This window comes from Anoplopoma fimbria, chromosome 7, assembly GCF_027596085.1.
Source record: "Anoplopoma fimbria isolate UVic2021 breed Golden Eagle Sablefish chromosome 7, Afim_UVic_2022, whole genome shotgun sequence".
Classification (NCBI taxonomy): domain Eukaryota; kingdom Metazoa; phylum Chordata; class Actinopteri; order Perciformes; family Anoplopomatidae; genus Anoplopoma; species Anoplopoma fimbria.
In genome coordinates, this window is record NC_072455.1 from 19,666,902 (window position 1) to 19,684,968 (window position 18,067).

The 18,067-nt window shown below is 42.2% G+C and overlaps 2 protein-coding genes across 2 annotated transcripts; one reads left to right on the plus strand and one right to left on the minus strand.

Moving 5' to 3' along the window:
• Positions 1–3,180: 3,180 nt before the first annotated feature.
• Positions 3,181–14,382, plus strand: arhgef15b (Rho guanine nucleotide exchange factor 15b). The gene is made up of 15 exons (XM_054601015.1): positions 3,181–3,592; positions 5,480–6,451; positions 6,565–6,619; positions 7,308–7,375; positions 7,559–7,839; positions 8,333–8,493; positions 8,734–8,886; positions 9,111–9,240; positions 10,147–10,221; positions 10,538–10,630; positions 10,773–10,927; positions 12,218–12,385; positions 12,535–12,620; positions 12,720–12,824; positions 13,281–14,382. Exons 1-15 carry the CDS (start codon positions 3,181–3,183, stop codon positions 13,448–13,450), a joined length of 3,084 nt encoding a protein of 1,027 aa, XP_054456990.1. The 3' UTR covers positions 13,451–14,382.
• Positions 14,383–14,702: 320 nt separating this feature from the next.
• LOC129093112 (uncharacterized) lies at positions 14,703–17,280 on the minus strand. The gene is made up of 4 exons (XM_054601023.1): positions 17,180–17,280; positions 16,975–17,095; positions 16,806–16,894; positions 14,703–15,638 (listed from the first exon to the last, which is right to left on the minus strand). Exons 1-4 carry the CDS (start codon positions 17,204–17,206, stop codon positions 14,730–14,732), a joined length of 1,146 nt encoding a protein of 381 aa, XP_054456998.1. The 5' UTR covers positions 17,207–17,280; the 3' UTR covers positions 14,703–14,729.
• Between the last annotated feature and the right edge of the window lie 787 nt (positions 17,281–18,067).

Sequence of the window (18,067 nt, forward strand, 5' to 3'; positions counted from 1 at the left end):
CTGACCCATTAGTGTCCAGAGCAGATGGCATACTGTACACACACACACATACAGCGAGAAAGAGAGAACGAGAGAGAGAGAGTATTGTGTTAATGGGCGCCCCCTTTAAGCACTTGAGGATTGTTCTCAAGCTGGTCTGATTTAGGGGGTCACACCATATCTGATAATTATTGGATTTGCCGGGACAAATACACTTACTGGAATGAATGACCCACTGACCCAGCCTGTGTGTGTGTGTGTGTGTGTGTGTGTGTGTGTGTGTGTAGGGTCCAGTAGACTGGAGGAGCTATTGAACAAACCAGGTCAATACACCAAAAGGAGACAAAAGAGAAGTGAAGTCTGGTGGGGGGGGGACTTTTGAAAGAAAGTCAGGAGGGGAATTGTAACCTCAAGTCTAGTCTCTCACTTGGTCTGTAAGTGCATTAACACACAATCAGAACGTGCTCTTCCCACTGTATAGAAGAGTGCTTTGTGAGTGTACACACCCTCCAATTTAGGTTTATATGTCACCCTGTTGACAATGATAATAACCAGAGGGACAAAACTGAAACCTGGAAAGACCTACATTATACCCACCCACACACACACACACCCATACACACACACAAATGTTCCTGACGTCATGTTTCCTGATGTCTGAGGTTATAAAAAACAAGAATAAAGTACCCAAAAATGAAGAATTTGAAGACTTCCAAGAAAAGGAGTGTTAAAAACTGAACTGAGATTGATGGTATTTTGAGAAAGGGAACCGTTTCTTTCCCAGTTAACGTCCTGATACATTCATGTAATATCATTTTCTATTCATCTAATACTGCTTGTCTGACCAGAAACAGTTTCCAGTCAGACTGAAACGTGAAACCTTGTCTGTCTTTTTTTTAATTCTAAGCTCGCTGACTGTGAAGCACGCACATCACTTCCAAACTGGTCTGACCAGCCGGTGTACTTCCTAAGTAACGCTCAGCTACTGCTTGTGTGTTATTGACTTAACGTAGGCTGCTGTCTATGATGCTTTTGTTTACCTGCTGGTGTTAGGCACTAGTCTCGATTCATTTCTTGAAAATGTTGTCTGTTCCGGTCGCGACTACTTATGAAATTACTGGCACTTTATATAAAACACAACAGCCTCTAATCTTTCACAAAGCAAGGGAACACTTTGTGAATGCCCCTTTAATGGAGTACTTGGTGGCTTGAGAGAGACAGATTAAAAGAGTTGTTTGTTGTATGGTACAATCTCCAAAAACTCAGACTTTCCCATAATGCAACTCAATAATAAGATAATGCGTCCATAAGAGGCTGCAGTTTCATACTTATAGTTTTTATCAGAAGTGCTGAATAGGACGTCAAACTAGAGTATGTGTCTGTTGGTGAAAAATGCCCATTACAGTTTCCCAGACTCAAGGATGATGCCTTCAAATGTTCTGATTTTAAGATTTAAAATGGTCAGCAATATTAAGCTGTGAAAAGCTGACGATTCTCATATTCGAGAAGCTGAAACCAGTGACTGTCAATGTCAGTTGAGGGATTATTTAATTGATTGTTTTAGAATTTGTTCTGAAACAAGCAAATAGTTGTTGAGATATTTCAGTCCGGACCAAGGTGTCGGACTGACTGACAGACTAACATCATTACGTTTATCGTCAATTAGAAATGTAGTTTGTTGCAGCCTTGTAATGATGTATGTGTAATGCATACAGCTACAAGCAAAACGTATTAATCAAAGAGTCACACAAAGCAGTAACGTCCTCTCCTGTAGCTCTGCTGTGATTACTGAATGAGTCACTCAGAAGATGACTAACCCCCTTTTGGTTTGGTATTACATCAACTGTTGCACACATGGAAAAAAAAATGTGAGACACGTTGAGAAGAATCTGAAGCATGGCCAATTGGTCGCCCATAATGGAAACAGAATTTTTCATTACTGTCATCGAGTTTCTTTTTAAAGACGCTGAAAGAAACGTCTCGTTTGATTGCTTTATTTGAATGACAAGAGTGCTTTGAATAAGGAAATGTCTCAGTGTTGGGAGCTTTCTTTGCTTAAGGGATAGCAGCACACGTTTATGTAAAAGACTTCAGAAAAATGTTGTTGCACAAGTAATATTAAGGATTGTAAAACCTTTTCGGACGGCTTGTGGCATAGCTGAAAGGTAAAATACTACAAGGAGCTTGAGGCTCTTCAACCTGTAAAGGCAACAACAGTAGATAGGGTGGAGTTATTATAAGTACATAATTGTATTGAAACAGTGGTTAACTATTAATTGAAATACAACAGGGGTGTCATGAATCATATAAAAACTGTTCTAAAGGTCAGCTTGCCAGACAGCAAACCAAAGAAGAATTGGCATTTTGTGTTTGTTGCTTCACTTTGTCCTTTTACACAGAGGTCCGAGCTGTACGTTTTAAAATAGTTTCCACAGGCCGACTCTTACTGACAGCAAATCCAGCTTTTCAGCTGTGAGTCATTAATAAATAACCATTTAAGAATATGTACAGAGATGTTAGGCACATTCATGGTTGAAAAATGTATTATCTGTAGTCATAGCTGGACTTCCCTTCACTGCGTCACCTTGTAAACAAACAGCTCAGCTATAATTTCACCTGATTATCTCTTGTTTCTTTGTGGGAATGTGTTTTCTCTAAATGAGTGGTCTCCTTACAGTGCAAAGTTCATTTTCCTTATGAGGCCTTACAGTCGTGGGTTTAGTAGCACAGAGCTCAAAAGTCTGATTTTGAGATTATACTGTAATGAAAATACTGAATTATGTAATGTTTATATGGTTGTGTAAATGTTAGTTTTAGCTACAAAATGTGACTATAATTTGAGTGAGTTGTGCCTTTTTTAAGGAGTCACAAACCAAAGAGGTTGAGAACCACTAACCTAGATGTTTAAGGCGCTCACTATGTAATCACTACTTCCCCAGTCCAAGTCTGACCTGTGACCTTTCTCTCCCTTTTCCCACATTCCCTTTCTACTGTCTAATGAGACATAAAATGCAAGACAAGTTGCTTTTGATAATTAAGACATTACATCTGCTATAATATCTGGTTTTAAACTTTCTTCTCCTTTCTCTTTGCTCATCAGGTTATGACGACATGCTCACATTGACCTTTGCCCTTAAAGCCTGACCTCTGATTGGTCAGGGCTGGGAGTTAAACGCATCATAAGAGAAGACTCTATCTACCATGTCTGTCCAGGAGGCATCCCAGCGGCCCGCGTCGCCTTCACCCCTCAAACCTGAGGCCAAACCAAGACCGGACATCCCTCCCAAACCGTCGCCACAAACCAGCTCCCCTCCTCCGGGAGAAAAAGTCAGCGGCGCGAGCCTTTCTGGAGGGAAGGTCAAGAATATTGTGAACAAGTTTAGCCAAAAGGAGCCAGTTGAATTGGGGAAAAAACCCACCAATGGTACCGCGGAAGTGCTGCGTATTAAACGCTACAGAAGGCCGCCTACGGTAAAGCCCAAACCGGGCCGCACCAGTCTGCAGCTTCAGATCGGGGGAGAGAGGGCGCCTCCGCTGCCTGTGAAGAGGAGGCAGAGAGAGAGCGAGCGAGGAGAGGAGGTGGAGAGCATCTGTGTGGGAGGAAGACGATCAGGTACAGTGGATTTTAGTTTGTTTTTATCTTTCTGTTTTTGTCTTCATCTACTGCTTCTTCCTTTAAATAGAATTTTACTTTTGAATATATTTCACACATTCTTTTTGTAACATCATTTTTATGTTTTCGACTATAGATTGTTGTTGTCACCTGTTAGTCCCTGTGTGTAATGCTGTGCCGTCGACCAAGTTTACTTTGGGAAAATAATAAAGTCAAAAGTGAAGTTTAAGTATTTATTATAGGATCACCTATGAGGGTAGTAATGACAAAAACAGTTGTCCCGCCTCCAGCTCGATATGGTAAATATCAGGAAGCTGTGTCATGTGATTTCTTGTAAATTTACTTTTATGTCAAATAACCTTTACATTTGGCTGCCAATCAGAGCCGGCAACATTTAATGTTGTGTTTATTTGACACAATACACTTTGTTTTACTCACTCCTCGTATCCTCTGACAGTCTCACACAACCTGCAATGTAGCTAAAGTTTCACAAACACTGGACTGAGTGTAGTTTTGTTCAGAGGTTGCTCTCATTGATAAAACTGCAAACAGTGTGCGTGTACATACTTTTGCATGAACGTGTGTCTTTATTGAATTAAAAGTTAAATCTACAGGGCAGTCAGGATAATTTGTCTGAATCAGTTCTCTTAAAAGGTCAGGCGTTGTTCCTCTGGTTTAATATTAACCAACAGCCATAAACAGGTTCTTTCAGTCAGCTGATCACATCTGTGTGTGTGTGTGTGTGTGTGTGTGTGTGTGTGTGTGTGTGTGTGTGTGTGTGTGTGTGTGTGTGTGTGTGTGTGTGTGTGTGTGTGTGTGTGTGTGTGTGTGTGTGCTTGAGGTGTTCAGTTATATCTCGTTGACAGAAGAATGTCCCTTGATGTGTCATTTTCAGTTTTGGCCTGACTCAACAAGGAAGCCAAAGACATTTGATTGGCTGCCTGATTAAATACAGATCTGTGTGTTCCCTCCCTCGTTACACATACTCTGCTTTCACTTCATTGTTTTGGTTCCCCGTTAGCAACAAGAAGCCTTTAAAGTCATCAGATTCTGTGGCGATACAGCCACACACCACCAGAATTGATGAACGATTATTGTCGGTAACGATTTATCTGTCTGTTATTTTCTGATCAATTGTTTAGACAGAAAATTGGGGGAAATAATTGGTATGTTGGGTCCAGAGAATGTTTGGCATTTGTGCCTGAAAGATAACCTTCAATATTAATCCAGGATTAAAATAGTTGTCAATTAATTCAGACAGAGAATGGTGATATTGAATGGTGATATTTGAGCAATTAAGCTTAATGCAACTGTTTGCAACAAACTAAACTCATGGCGTTTTAATAAAATAATGCAATCACCCTAAAAAACACATGTAAAAAGTGCAATCCTTATATGGCTTGTATGGAAATGTTTGATATTGAGTTGGACCATTATTTTTTAATTAATCTTCTTTTCCTTTCATATGACCCATTTCCCCATCCTCCTTTCAACTTTCTCTTTCCTCCACCTCTTCCATTTCCTTTTGTCAATATTGGATTTTTCCAACGCTCCGAGCTTTCCATGAATATTTGAAGACACCCCTTGCAGACATGCTGTATTTGCATAGCGATGAACTGCTGACTCGACAGTCCAGTGTGTGCTGTGTGAAGCTGGAAAAAAAAAAAAAAAGCTCTTAATGAAAGTGAGCCGCCCTATCTGGGGATACACATGTAGGAAAGAAGTGGACAGGAAACGGCTCCGTCACACCTATTGGCTGGAGTGTTTTAGCCTGGAGGGGAAAAAAAGCTTTATGTTTCCTTCAATAGGAACTAAAAAAATGTTGATGATTTATTTTCATAAACGTTTCAAAGCAGTTAATCTGTGTTGCTTCTTTTTTCGATGCAGCGCCTGATGGAAAAGAGGTGGAGATTCGTCTGATTGGAGGAGGTGAACCGGAGACGGAGCACAGTCCTCACACACCTCTCAGTCCATGCTGCGACCCAGGCTGCAGCTGTGTGTGCCACCACCAGCGGCCTGGGATGAAACTAATATGGGTGCCCGTGGACGTGGAGGTGGAGGTAGGAGATGGAGACGACTATGAAACTGATGAGGAAGAGCAGGAGTATTGGGATAAAGATATAGCGGTAGTGACGGTATTGGACAAGGACAGTGACGCAGGGGAAGAGGTGGACTGGATTCCTGTGGTTGATGAAAGTGAAGTGTTGAAACAACACGAAAAGGCAAAGTTCCACCAATGTTTGGATGTTCTGATCGCCGATGGTCACAGGAGACTTTCGGACCCGGGCCCTCGCTCCGTTCTCTCCTCTCTCGATGTCACTCGCTCCCACTCTCCCCCGGTTCCCCCCAAACGGGCACAGTCACCACAAATTCACCACTTATCCACTCAAAACGAAGAAGAAAATATATACGAGGCCACGCTCCCAGTGGTCAACCCCAATACTAGAAAGTCCACATCTGTGTGTAAGGAACCGGACATTCCTCGTATCAAGGTACGCAAACCACCTCGCCAGTCTAAACTGTCCTACAGCACCTCAGACCCGACGTCAGAGTTTCAGACGGACACCAAACCCGTCTCCAGCCCGGGCGAGGTGCCGCCTGCCGTCCCGCCGAGGATGCCTGTGGCTCATGACGGCCGCAGCCTCACGCCGGTACACCGGGGCGTTCTTCTACCTCAGCCCACACTGGAGGAGTGGCGTAACTTGCGGCCCTCGTCCCCTAACGGCGCCGGTGGGCCGAGCCCTCAGATGTCCAACCCCCCTCTCTCACTCAGCCCTCAAAGACCCCCACCTCCACCACCAAAGACGGACCCCAAGAGGCTCAGTAGTGCCTCAACGCAATCCCTCACACAGATTGCAGGTGTGTGCCGGACAAACATTATTATCTTAGCCTGTGATGAGCTATGAATGATTCACAAATTGTTCATTTTCTGTGTAATCAAAAGCGATGACTCCATATACTTTTCTTTTCAGAAGGATACGTAAATGGAGGGAATGAGGGGGAGAAAGAGGATATAGCTGAAGAACCGTGAGTTATCAGCCTCACTTTACCTCTTACTTTTATTTTTAAAAAGACAAGGCTGATGATGAATATTCTCGTATTTGTCAAAAATACCACCAAAACACCAAAACCATCAATTAATTGATCCTATTTACAAGTTTTGTCTGTGTAGCTGTTTCTTCTGTGACATAGAAATCCATTGTTGTATAAAAACTACTAAACCAATGAGCCACACTGTTGCACTGGGTATTTCTTTATTACCATGCAAAGCGGCACTGTAGCCTACTTTCAATCAATCATACACCCACCTGCTTTTGTTAAAAACTGACTAGCACATCAAATATGTATTCATCCGCAGCTGAAAATAGTCCCAAACAAACATATTGTTAAGTCTAGTTTCAGGACAGCAGCCAGTGTTTTTTAGGAAACTATTAATCCTTTTTGAAAAAGGTTTAAGTCTTCAGTTGGGCTTAAAAATAGATATATGGAAATAGATAGTATTCAGAGACGCAGTACCATTTTTGGGGGTTTGGGCTTTTTATGAGAATTGTTGACGATAAGAAAAATGTAGAATTTCACCAGACTTAACAGTCAACAATAGTGTTTTTGTGTTTATGGAGTAATAATTAACTGCGCAATTCACTCTTTTGTTGGATCATTTTGTTTCATATCACCCTGGTTGATCCCTTTTCTCTTTCCATGCTTCCTGTTCCAGGCGTCCAGTCAGGAGCGACTCCCTCAGGAGGGTGTCCTCGTTCAGCTGGGAGTCCCGGCTGCAGGATGGTAAGATTGACACCTGTGACACAAAGTCTGTGCCACTGACTTTCAAGTCAGCTTTTAAGTCACATTAAAGTCTGTAACAGGAAACACTGTCAGCATGTTGGTATGTTGGCCATCACCATTATAGCTTGTTACTTGTGTACTGGGATTTACTCAGAACCCCTGCACCCCCTTGTTTCTCCTCAGAACCTATGTACCAGACGTACCGGGCCACCGTCATCACCAAGGAGATCCGACGCCAGACGGTCTGTCGCAACATCAGTAAAAGTAGCGTGGACTACGCCATGGACTGGCCAGGCCATCGCTCCGGTACTGGAACCGGTACTGGAACCGGCACTGGAACCGGAGCACCGAGGGACGCCCCTGGGCCCGCAGCGAGCCAGAGCACCCTGTGGCAGGACCTCCCAGCTGTGCGGGAGGGAGGGGTGCTGGAGCAGCTTACCCCCGAGCAGTGCAAGTACCAGGAGGTGAGGGACTGATGTGAGGAGAGGAGGGAGAGAGGCTAATGTGATGAGGATGATCAACGACGCGAGGAGAAGAGAAATGGGAGATGCAGTATCAAGTTTTAAATCAAATCTTAAATTAATAATGTGGTGGTTTTTTTATATAAATTATGATCCACTCCGTCTCAGTGTATCACTCGGTGCTGTGATATAATATTGATTCACTATAAACCAATTTTAAGAAAGCTTTTACAGTCACTGGAACAGGAAGGAAAAAAAATCCTGTCGAGTACAGGAAGTAAAAGATAAATAATGCATGTGAAAAAATTTAAATTATGATGGTGTCATTTTTTGATAAACCACCAACTTTTACATCTTTAGATAGAAACTCACATTTTGGTTCATCGGTTGGAGAATCTTGCAAATGTTTTATAATGGAAAACCTACAGTAACATAGAGGCGTTTTAGTCCAATACAAAGGCTGAAGTTAATCTTTTTGTCTTTTTTCCCTTGGCAGAGTATGTTCGAGGTTTTGACGTCCGAGGCCTCTTACCTTCGATCCCTGCGAGTTCTGACCGAACACTTCCTGAACAGCCGGGAGCTGGAGGCGACGATGATCATCAGAGAAAGGAAAACCCTCTTTTCCAACATCCTGAGGGTCCGAGAGGTCAGCGAGAGGTGAGAAAGGGCAGAAAGGAAGGATGGAGGGAGATAAAGGAAAAGGGAAATAGGACGGTGATTAATGACTTGAACTATTACAAGGTCACTTGGGACAAAGATACAAAGAGAAAGGAAGGAAAAACAAAGATGTAACAAGTCTTTTCCTGAGATAATTAAAGCCTCCTATGTGTCTGGTTGTTCTTTACGGTTCAAAAACCCGTTTACGTTTAGTGAAACCTTTGCCCTCCGACTCCACAGGTTCTTGAAGGACCTGGAGGAACGCATATTCAAGGAGCTGGTCTTTCAAGACATCTGTGACATCATCCACTACCACGCCCAGCACAACTTCCCGGCCTACATCGACTACGTCCGCAACCAGATCTACCAGGATAAGACCTACACCTCGCTCTTGTAAGGATTTTTTCACTTATTTCAAATTTCCTCTTGTGTGTTTTATTTATTCACAGCATTTTGTATATGTCAAGAAAATGAAATACCACAGTAGGCGTGTATTTTTAATGCTGTTCAATGGAGTTTTATTCTCCTTTACCACTTTTTCTTCTGTATTTCACACAAATATGAACATCAGAGCTACATTACATACCTTTCATATGTGCGTTTATGTTCGTCTACAGGAAGAGCAACGCACAGTTTGCTACGGTCATCACTCGTCTCCAAGAGTCACCTCAATGTCAGCGGCTGCCCTTCATGTCCTTCTTGCTGCTGCCCTTCCAGCGGATAACACGCATCAAAATGCTCATTGAGGTCAGCAACGTCACAGGAGCACTAGTTTAAAGCTGTTTTTAAACAGTAAAGAAGAAATAGAGAGGTTTAATGAATCCAACAACAAGCTGAATAGCTTAGTATAAAGATGGGAAGGGAGGGAAAATGGCTAGCATGTGTCTGTTTTCGCCGGCTGTTGGTCAATCAAAACTGTCTCTATTAGCCAGGTTAGCTTTTGTCCCCTGCTTAGAGTCTTCACACTAAGCTCAACTAATTTAACCCTGGCTTTGAGCTTAATACTTAATGTAGAGGCATTAGAGTGGAATCAGTCTTAACTAACTATCAAACAAACGTATGTCCCACAACGTTAAATTTATCCTTTTGAATAGGAAGTTAGGAACACAATAATACACACATCGTTTGTAGGTGCAAAGCCTGAAAAAGTCATTCCTGCACACTGACTCTAAACTATTGATTATTTAAAAGAAAATTCCTCTGTCCCAAAATATCAGAAATGTTTATTTCAATCTCTTTATGGTTTTGAGTCAGTTTGCAGGTGTGTTTCCTTTCCCTGTGAGGAAAAAAAGCTCAGGAGGTTAGGGTCATAGTAATGTCACTGGTACGTTACGACAATGCAGTCAGCCTTTGCAACCTTTAAATGATTTACACAGAATGTCAGTTCATTCTGTAGAACTGACCCAGATCGTCTCTTGCTACCAGCCAATAAAAGGCTGAGTTCGTCAAGGTGAGTTTGCTTCGTGGAATGTTCTCATTCCAGCGTATTCTTCCCCGTTCAAACTCGTCACTACCTTAACCTATGAGCAAACAGACAAACAAACCCTGCTTCAACCTTATGACCTTTTTTTTTAGCATTTAAGTGGAAAATATTTATCCTGTTGATGCTGTTTGTCCGTTGCAGAAATAGAAATTTGTTGTTTGTCGTTTCAGAACATCCTGAGGAGAACAAAGGAGAAGACGACAGAGGAGCAGACGGCCTCCAAGGCTTTGGCTTCGGTGTCGAAGGTAAACCCCATTCACTCTTCACCCTACAAATCCATTTAATTTGACTCGCATGCCTCTGGATTTTTGACGTCAGCCATTGTCTGAGTGAAGGATTTCCTATTGAAAGAGCTCCGCGGTGACAGTGAGTCAGACGTGTCACTAAGGACAAAGGCAGGGTGAGATAGTTGGCTCAGACAGGGAGACATTTGTCAAAGGAATGAACCCGATACTCCCAAAGAGATTCAGAAGGGAAAGCGAGGTTTGTAACTGTGGAAAGAAAATAATTATGTTATTTCATGATCTCCTCTCTCTTTTTCCACTTTTCATAATCCCACAGCTCATCGATGAGTGTAACACACAGGTGGGAAAGATGAGACAGATGGAGGAGCTAATCCATGTCTCTCAGACACTGGAGTTTGACAAGCTCAAGGTAAACTCAAACACACACACACACACACACACACACACACACACAAGAAATGTGTGCACGATTTCTGTTGGACTTGAGCTCCTTGGACATTTATTTAGAAAAACAGCAAGATGTACCTACTTTTGCTTGTTTTCCCTTCCAGGCCATCCCGATCATCTCCCAGACACGATACCTGGAGAAGAAAGGGGAGCTGCAGGAAATGTCCAAAGGAGGGACCCTCTTCAACATGAGGTCAAAGTTCATCCCTGTCTACCTCTTCCTCTTCAATGATCTGCTCATCATCGCTGCCAAGAAAGGGTTAGTAGCGGGACTCTAGGGATGGGTTCGGTCAGTCAGTCCACCACTTTGGCCCAGACTGAAATATCTCAACAACTATTTCATAGTTTGGCTGGAAAATATGTGCAGACATCCAATGTGCACAGAGGATGAACCCTAATGGCTGTGTGATCCTCTGACTTTTCCTCTATCAGGACACATTTTCAAGTTGTTCAGTACTTTGGTTTTTGGTTTTAATACCTGTAAAACAAACAGCATTCCCATCAGACTCAGGTGTACTTTCTGTTTAATGCTAACTATTGAATGGTAGCATGCTAACAAGCTAAGCTAAGACAGTGAACATAGAGTAACTATACATCTTTTTAACATCAGCGTGTAACATAGTCAATATGAGCATGTTAGCATGCTGACGTTAGCATTTAGCTCAAAGAACAGCCTCCAGGTCACATTAGCATGACTGTAGACCTTCAGTCCTGTTAACAATAGAGGGTTGAATTAGCAAACAGCTACATTAATGCAAGCAAAGTGCTAGTAAACCTTGTAAAAGCGGCTTCTGGAAAACAATATATATGATGACACTCTCCACTGTAAATTATTCTGTAAGTTGAGTTTAAATATTAGCCTCTGGAAGAAAAAATCATGGTTGATCATGGATGTTGTGTAGAGCGAGAAGAGAAGGGGGCCCAGAACTGAACCTTGTGGAACCCCCGTAGTCAGCATGCGTGGTTCCGACACGGCCCCCCTCCATGTCTCCATGAGGGTAGAGCGGGAGAGGGTGGACAGGGAGAGGGGCGCTGAGAGAAGGAGGATCTGATATCGTTTACCTTCTTGTCAAAGAAGTTGGCGAAATCATCAGGGAGAAGGGAGGAAGTAGGAGGAGGGGGTGGGGGCAGGAGGAGGGAAGAGAAAGTTTCGAAGAGTATTTTAGGATTGGAAGCAGAGGTTGTGATTTTAGAGCGGAAGAAAGCCGCTTTAGCAGTAGTAGTTAACCATGGAGAATGTGACAACTGACCGCAAAATAAATTAAGACGCTTTCACAGTGTGTCATCACTAGTAGAAGGACTCCAAACTTCCTCAAATGTGGCAGAAAGTAGTGCTGGAAGAGAACTGAAAGGAAGCGATAAGTAGATTTCAAATATGCCATTGTTGCCACATAGACGGCAGGTACGATGATAAAAAAATTGCATACAATATGCATGTTATACAAAATATACATGCTTCTGAAACAATCACTGCACATGATTTCTCCTTGAAGTCCACTTTAACCTTATACCCATATAAACAACTTGCCCCTTCTTTTTTTTTTAACAGTGCAGAGCGTTTTGTGGTACTCGATCACGCCCACCGCTCTCTGGTACAGGTGCAGCCAATAGAAGAAGGTGGGGGCGGCGTCGGCCACTTAGAGCTCTGCTTCAACCTCACCCTGCTGGAAAATCACCAGGGACGCATGATGGAGAGGCTGCTCAAAGCTCCCTCCCAGTGAGTAGCTCTGTGTGAATGACAAACACATAAACTGCCCAAACTTTCTCCAGGATTGTCTGAGGATTTCAGGCAATCCAGATCCACAAATCTTAGTTATTTTTCCCATTTGCCCTCTTTCATGGTAAGCTAATTGTTTCTGTGAACAGGTCAGACATGCACAGGTGGATGGCGGCTTTCCCCAACCCGACCAACCCAGACAGTGATGAAAATGAAGTGATTTATGAGGACTGGGGTGAGGAGACACACACACACACCAGATGCAAACAAATTGAAACTACAATATATGTTTGTGTGTGTTTCATGCCCATAGTTTCGTGTGTGTGTGTGTCAGATTGTCCCCAGGTGCAGTGCGTGGAGCAGTACATCGCCCAGCAGGCAGACGAGCTCGCCCTGGAGCCCACTGAGATCGTCAACATCGTCCGCAAAACCAATGAGGGTAAGGGTTTTTTACTTATCAGACTTCCACAGAGCTTGCCGTTAAATGTAAAAAGATTAGAAAAGATTAGCACATTTCCTCTATTACAGAGCCCCAAAAATGATATGAATCTTTTCTGGCGTCAAATAATTTCCCCACTTGTCCATATTTGGCTTAATCAGCGTCCGTGGATTCAAACAGACCAAGAAGGGTTTAACTGTGATACTGACAGGGTTTCCTATCAAAAAAAGTGAAATGTGCTGACATGACATTAATCAAATCATTAACATGCCCCCTCCTTTGACTCCGCTTGTTTAAACACCCTGATCCTCAACCCTCTCACCTTAGCAGTTTATTGATTTGTTTTGACTTTCTTGCATGAACGATACAGAAACCTCCAATCTTTCCCTTGTTTGTTCTCTTCTCCTCTTTTCCCCTTCCCTCCCTCCCTCCTTCCTACTTCTCCTTTTCTCTCAGGCTGTTATGAAGGCATCCGCCTGTCAGACGGTCAAAAGGGCTGGTTCCCCGCAGCCAACGTCATAGAAATCACCAACGAGCATGTGAGGCGACGAAACCTCCGAGAGCGCTACAGAGTGATGCAGGCCGCAAGCATGGTTGCCGGCAGCAAGACCAACACCTTGAATTAGGAATCAATGGATCAAGGACGTTTACATTTAAAATAGTTTTTTTTAAAAGGACGATGTATCGATACAAACTCTAAAAAAGTTAACAACCAGGAAATGAAACCTTAAAGGACAACAGTGACGATCATGAGAAATCATAACAGACCTGCAATCACAACCTTATTTATACTACTGGAGGACACAAGTGTGAAGCTGGGACCTTGAGGTTGATCATTAACTACCAAGAGAGACTATGTGAATGTGCATGCATCCATTCAGTAACAGAGATCCATATCTTACAGCTGTAGTAGCGTTTACCTCTACTTGTTGTGAGCATATAGCCCTTCATTAACATCTCATGGAACTGCACGTTTGAAAAGCCAATCGTTCTAGCAATTGTTTGTTAAGAATGTAGAAACGTCCCACCTGCTGCAAAAGAAAAGGGTTGGGTGTTCCCGTTGATGCCTCTTGTGTCATCGTAGTCACATGCTCACACAAGTTAAAGCCTCTCATACCTGCCATGCACAACAACATTCTTGTGTCACTAAGTTGGCCAGAATACAGGATATACAAGTTTTTAAGAATCTTGGGGAAAAAAACGGTTTACATGTTTAAAAAGTAATTTATCTCACCACAAGAATTATTATTATTTTTTTTTTTTTTTTTTAAATCTAATCAGGAAGTGCCTTTGAATAAACTCACAACCCAGAACTACACAACAGGACTTTTATCTGGATCATATCAAGCGCAAGAACTTTGAAAATGCATGTAAATGTGGGCTGATCTGTACTGCCACTATGACTTTTCAGTCGTTGTGCTGTTTTACTATCCTGTTAGCTTGTGTCAGTAGCCATTGTGGAATAATACTGTAGCTCCCCCTGCAGCTTGTTGTCAGTAAAGACGGGATATTATTTGTGGATCGATACGCTGTACATGTACAATATGTTGTAAATAATGAGTAAGGGGGATTCTCTCCTTTTTTAAAAAAAAAAAAAAAAAACAGTAGTAGTGGCTTTATTAAAAATATGTGTCTTTTTAGCAAGAGGCTCAACGGTTGATAATTTTTATTGAACACTGATACAGTAGTTAGAAAATGACAAGGCAAATGTGCAATACTTAAAGGTAGACTTTTCAAGTAAGAAATATATTCTCATTCTAGATAGTTAAGGGGTTTCAGTGTAACACAACATTATGAGCTACCACTGCAAAGAACCCTCAACTAGTTGTTTCCATAATGAAAATTAGGTAGTTAAGTCCCTTCAAAACTCACCCGGGGACATGAAGACCCTCAGGTTTAAGACAATCACTGCACGATATCGAGCGCTCCCATGTCTCCGAGGCTCAGGAGTACATGCACAGCATCTCCCTCAGAATCTGAGAGCGTCCACTTGTTCACCTCTGAAAAACCTCCAGAGGAGCTTGATCTTCCGTTTGTCTTTAAGTCGGAGGACAGTGTAGACTCGGAAACGGGCCGATGAACATCATCAGCATTCTTTACCTGAACAAACCCCAAATCCCCCCACCCTGGTTCTCCATGTTCCCTGGCACAACTAAAGCTGCCAACGTTGTTTTGGGCACAATCAGCAGTTATTAATGCAGGAAAAGTCTCAGATCCTTGTTGGGTTTCAGTGTTTGTTGATGAATCATTGTGATTCTGGTACAGCAGAGGATCAGGAGGTTTTAATGCTGATTTATTGTGGTTTTCGCACAAGATTTTGTCCTTCTCCATCAGGCTGAAGCAACTCAAGAGGGTGTTAGCTGCCTCAAGCTCTGTATCTGACCAACACCTTCCCTGCTGCAACTGACTTTGCAAACTAACCTCCCTTGCATACGGCACTTCACAACAGAGGGGGTTGAATACTTCCTCAGCTGTTGTGGTGTCCATAAGTTCAGGGTGAAAGAACGAGATGGGGTTCAAGCAAACACTGGAATAGTCCATATGCAGAGCAGTAAGGGTGTCATCACTGTGTGACGGCTCTTCTTGGAGGTGCAGTTTCAGGAGATTGGTGACGGCCTGGTCCTCCTCCTGGGTGAGCTGGAGGACAACCCGGCTCGGATGCACTGGAAGGTGGAGAGCATTTACTTTGAAGGTGAGGCTGCCCAGATCCCTGATGGGGTGTGGGCCTGATCTGAATGGGTCTGGACGGGTTGGTGGAGCAGGGAAGGCGGACATGACTGGTGGCGGAGTGTTGAGCTGGAAGCAATCGAAAACCTGGTGTAGAGAAATGAGGGCAGAAAGAGAATAAAAATGAAGTCTTAATTGTCCATATTACCAAGATTAAAAGCCCTTACAACTCTGGTATGCAATATCTACTTTCACAGCAATACATTTTTCATTATTTATATACAATTTTTCTGTGCTTTCCTTTTCTGTGCTGCTGTCAATTTAATCTGTGAATTTCTGGTGCTTTCAAAAAAATACAATAGAAGGATAGTTTTTCCCAAAATGAACAGCTTCACTGTCAAAACAAACTGCCTCATCCTTTGCCCTCTGTCTCAACTTCCTTTCCAGCCCCCTGGTCAGGCTCTTGGCTCTAGTCAGACCGCACTGAGCCAATCTTATTAAATGTTCTCTTCTGTCTGAGCCCCTCTATAAGCATTACCCTCTACAACCACCACCACCACCCAAAGAGCACAGGCGAAACCCCCCCCTCATCACCTCCACCTATGCTCAATACGTTCTCACAGTCTGTTGTAGTATAGATAAAACACTTGAGAAATGAACGTGTCACAGACACATACATTTAAAGCACTACATACCTCTATATTTTACATTACGTTTGATTACAGTGTGTTGTCACTATTGCTGCAGTTAGTAGGAGTATTCCCAATTTATTTTTGCAATAATTTGCACATACAGTACCAGTCAAAAGTTTGGACACACCTTCTCATTCAATGGTTTTTCTTTATTTTTTTCTACATTGTAGATTAATATTGAAGACATCCAAACACATGTGGAATTATGTGGTAAATAAACAAATGCTCAACAAACCAGAATATGTTTTATATTTTAGATTCTTCAAAGTAGTTGAATGAGAAGGTGTGTCCAAACTTTTGACTGGTACTGTACATCCAGCTTTTATTGTCTTTAGATGTCATTTTTTATTAAAACCACCAGGAAGATGACTTGGACTCGTCTTGATGTTGTCTTGACAGATGCCCAGATTTAAATGCAGCATTTCCCAAACTTTATTACATTTTATTTGGGGGGGGAAAAAAAGATCAAATAATGTCTGTAAACCATCCAATATCTCTAAAGCATTGGAGTTTATGATGGTGTGTTTATGCTGTCTTCAAGGGACTTAACCCCATGGTTATTGGGGATATGAATGGGGGTCATGGCAACCAATATTTAGATGTGTTTGTGAAATCCACTTACCCTCAACTCACTCACTATGTTGGGGACCCTCCTCCCACAGCTCATGGTGGGATCAGTGTAGAAAAACTCTGCTGGGATGATGGGGAGGACTGGAGAGGAGACTTGTTGTCAGCTTTAAGGGTTTGAATAAAGTTGTTTTTTTAAACCCATGTGGGTAAAACTGACTCACCTGTTTGGTTGCTACAGTCATTGTGATGGTGTTGAAAGCCTGCAGCCATGTACATAGGCAGGAAAGAAGGGTGGTGCAGGGTCCTGGTGGAGAAGGGAGGCAGTGTGGGCTGCCTGGACCTCTGTTTGAGCACAAACATGGCCACGTGATTACAAATGTCCTCCTCTTACCTGGTTTATTGTTAAATGTGTGTTTGAAAACTCACGACAGGAGGCTCTTCATTGTAGTTCATGGTCGACTTTTTTTGCTCAATTTTGTAGCTCGAAGATAGTGAACAAGTGTCCTCCAGCTGGTTGACTAACTCACATGGTGTCAAAAAGGGAAAAAGTCAAAAATAAACACACCTGGTGGCAGCGAGCGCCCCCTGCTGGTTGACTCAGGAGACCCCGTTCATTTGACTTACTTGCATCTAATACAGTAACTTTTTTTTTTTCTTCACATTCAACTACTTTGAATAATCTAAAAATATAAAACATATTCTGGTTTGTTGAGCATTTGTTTGTTTACCACATAATTCCATACGTGTTCCTTCATAGTTTGGATGTCTTCAATATTAATCTACAATGTAGAAAAAATAAATAAAAACCATTGAATGAGAAGGTGTCCAAACTTTTGACTGGTACTGTATATAAACACACACACAACATTAGTATCTCCAATTAATACTTATGAATTACTTTGAAAAAAAAAATATATATATATATAGAAATTTTGTAAATGCCAAACTAAAATACAATTAAAGTTTTATGGCCATATATGGACTAGTTTGATGAATTTCCCCCCTCTGAATGTAAAAATCCCACTTAAGTGTCCTTAATTATCATGCTAAAAAGATAAGAGTTTACTCATGTCCGAGGTGAGTCAAAGTGCATTGTTTTAATATTGATTAGGCTTACACATACAGAAAGGGTAGTGATCAGATGCTTAAAAATACCACTAGATATACCAAAAAGTGTAATGCCACTCCACTTCTGCAATGTTATAAGTTGTGTGACCCTTAAGGTGAAACCATTTTTAGCCACTTCAGTGTAACAGATTTGTGCCGATAATTTTTAAGTTAAAGCTGCAATAGGGAACTAAAGCTGCACAAGAA

Bases quoted from the DNA above. Each gene is read 5' to 3' on its own strand.
- LOC129093112 (XM_054601023.1), bottom strand. From the start codon at position 17,206: ATGAACTACAATGAAGAGCCTCCTGTC. The intron at 17,096-17,179 runs GTGAGTTTTCAA...GTGCTCAAACAG, and splicing joins ACAATGAAGAGCCTCCTGTC to AGGTCCAGGCAGCCCACACT. The intron at 15,639-16,805 runs GTAAGTGGATTT...TCTCTACACCAG, and splicing joins ACATAGTGAGTGAGTTGAGG to GTTTTCGATTGCTTCCAGCT.
- arhgef15b (XM_054601015.1), top strand. From the start codon at position 3,181: ATGTCTGTCCAGGAGGCATCCCAGCGGCCCGCGTCGCCTTCACCCCTC. The intron at 3,593-5,479 runs GTACAGTGGATT...TTTTCGATGCAG, and splicing joins TGTGGGAGGAAGACGATCAG to CGCCTGATGGAAAAGAGGTG. The intron at 10,928-12,217 runs GTTAGTAGCGGG...TTTTTTTAACAG, and splicing joins ATCATCGCTGCCAAGAAAGG to TGCAGAGCGTTTTGTGGTAC.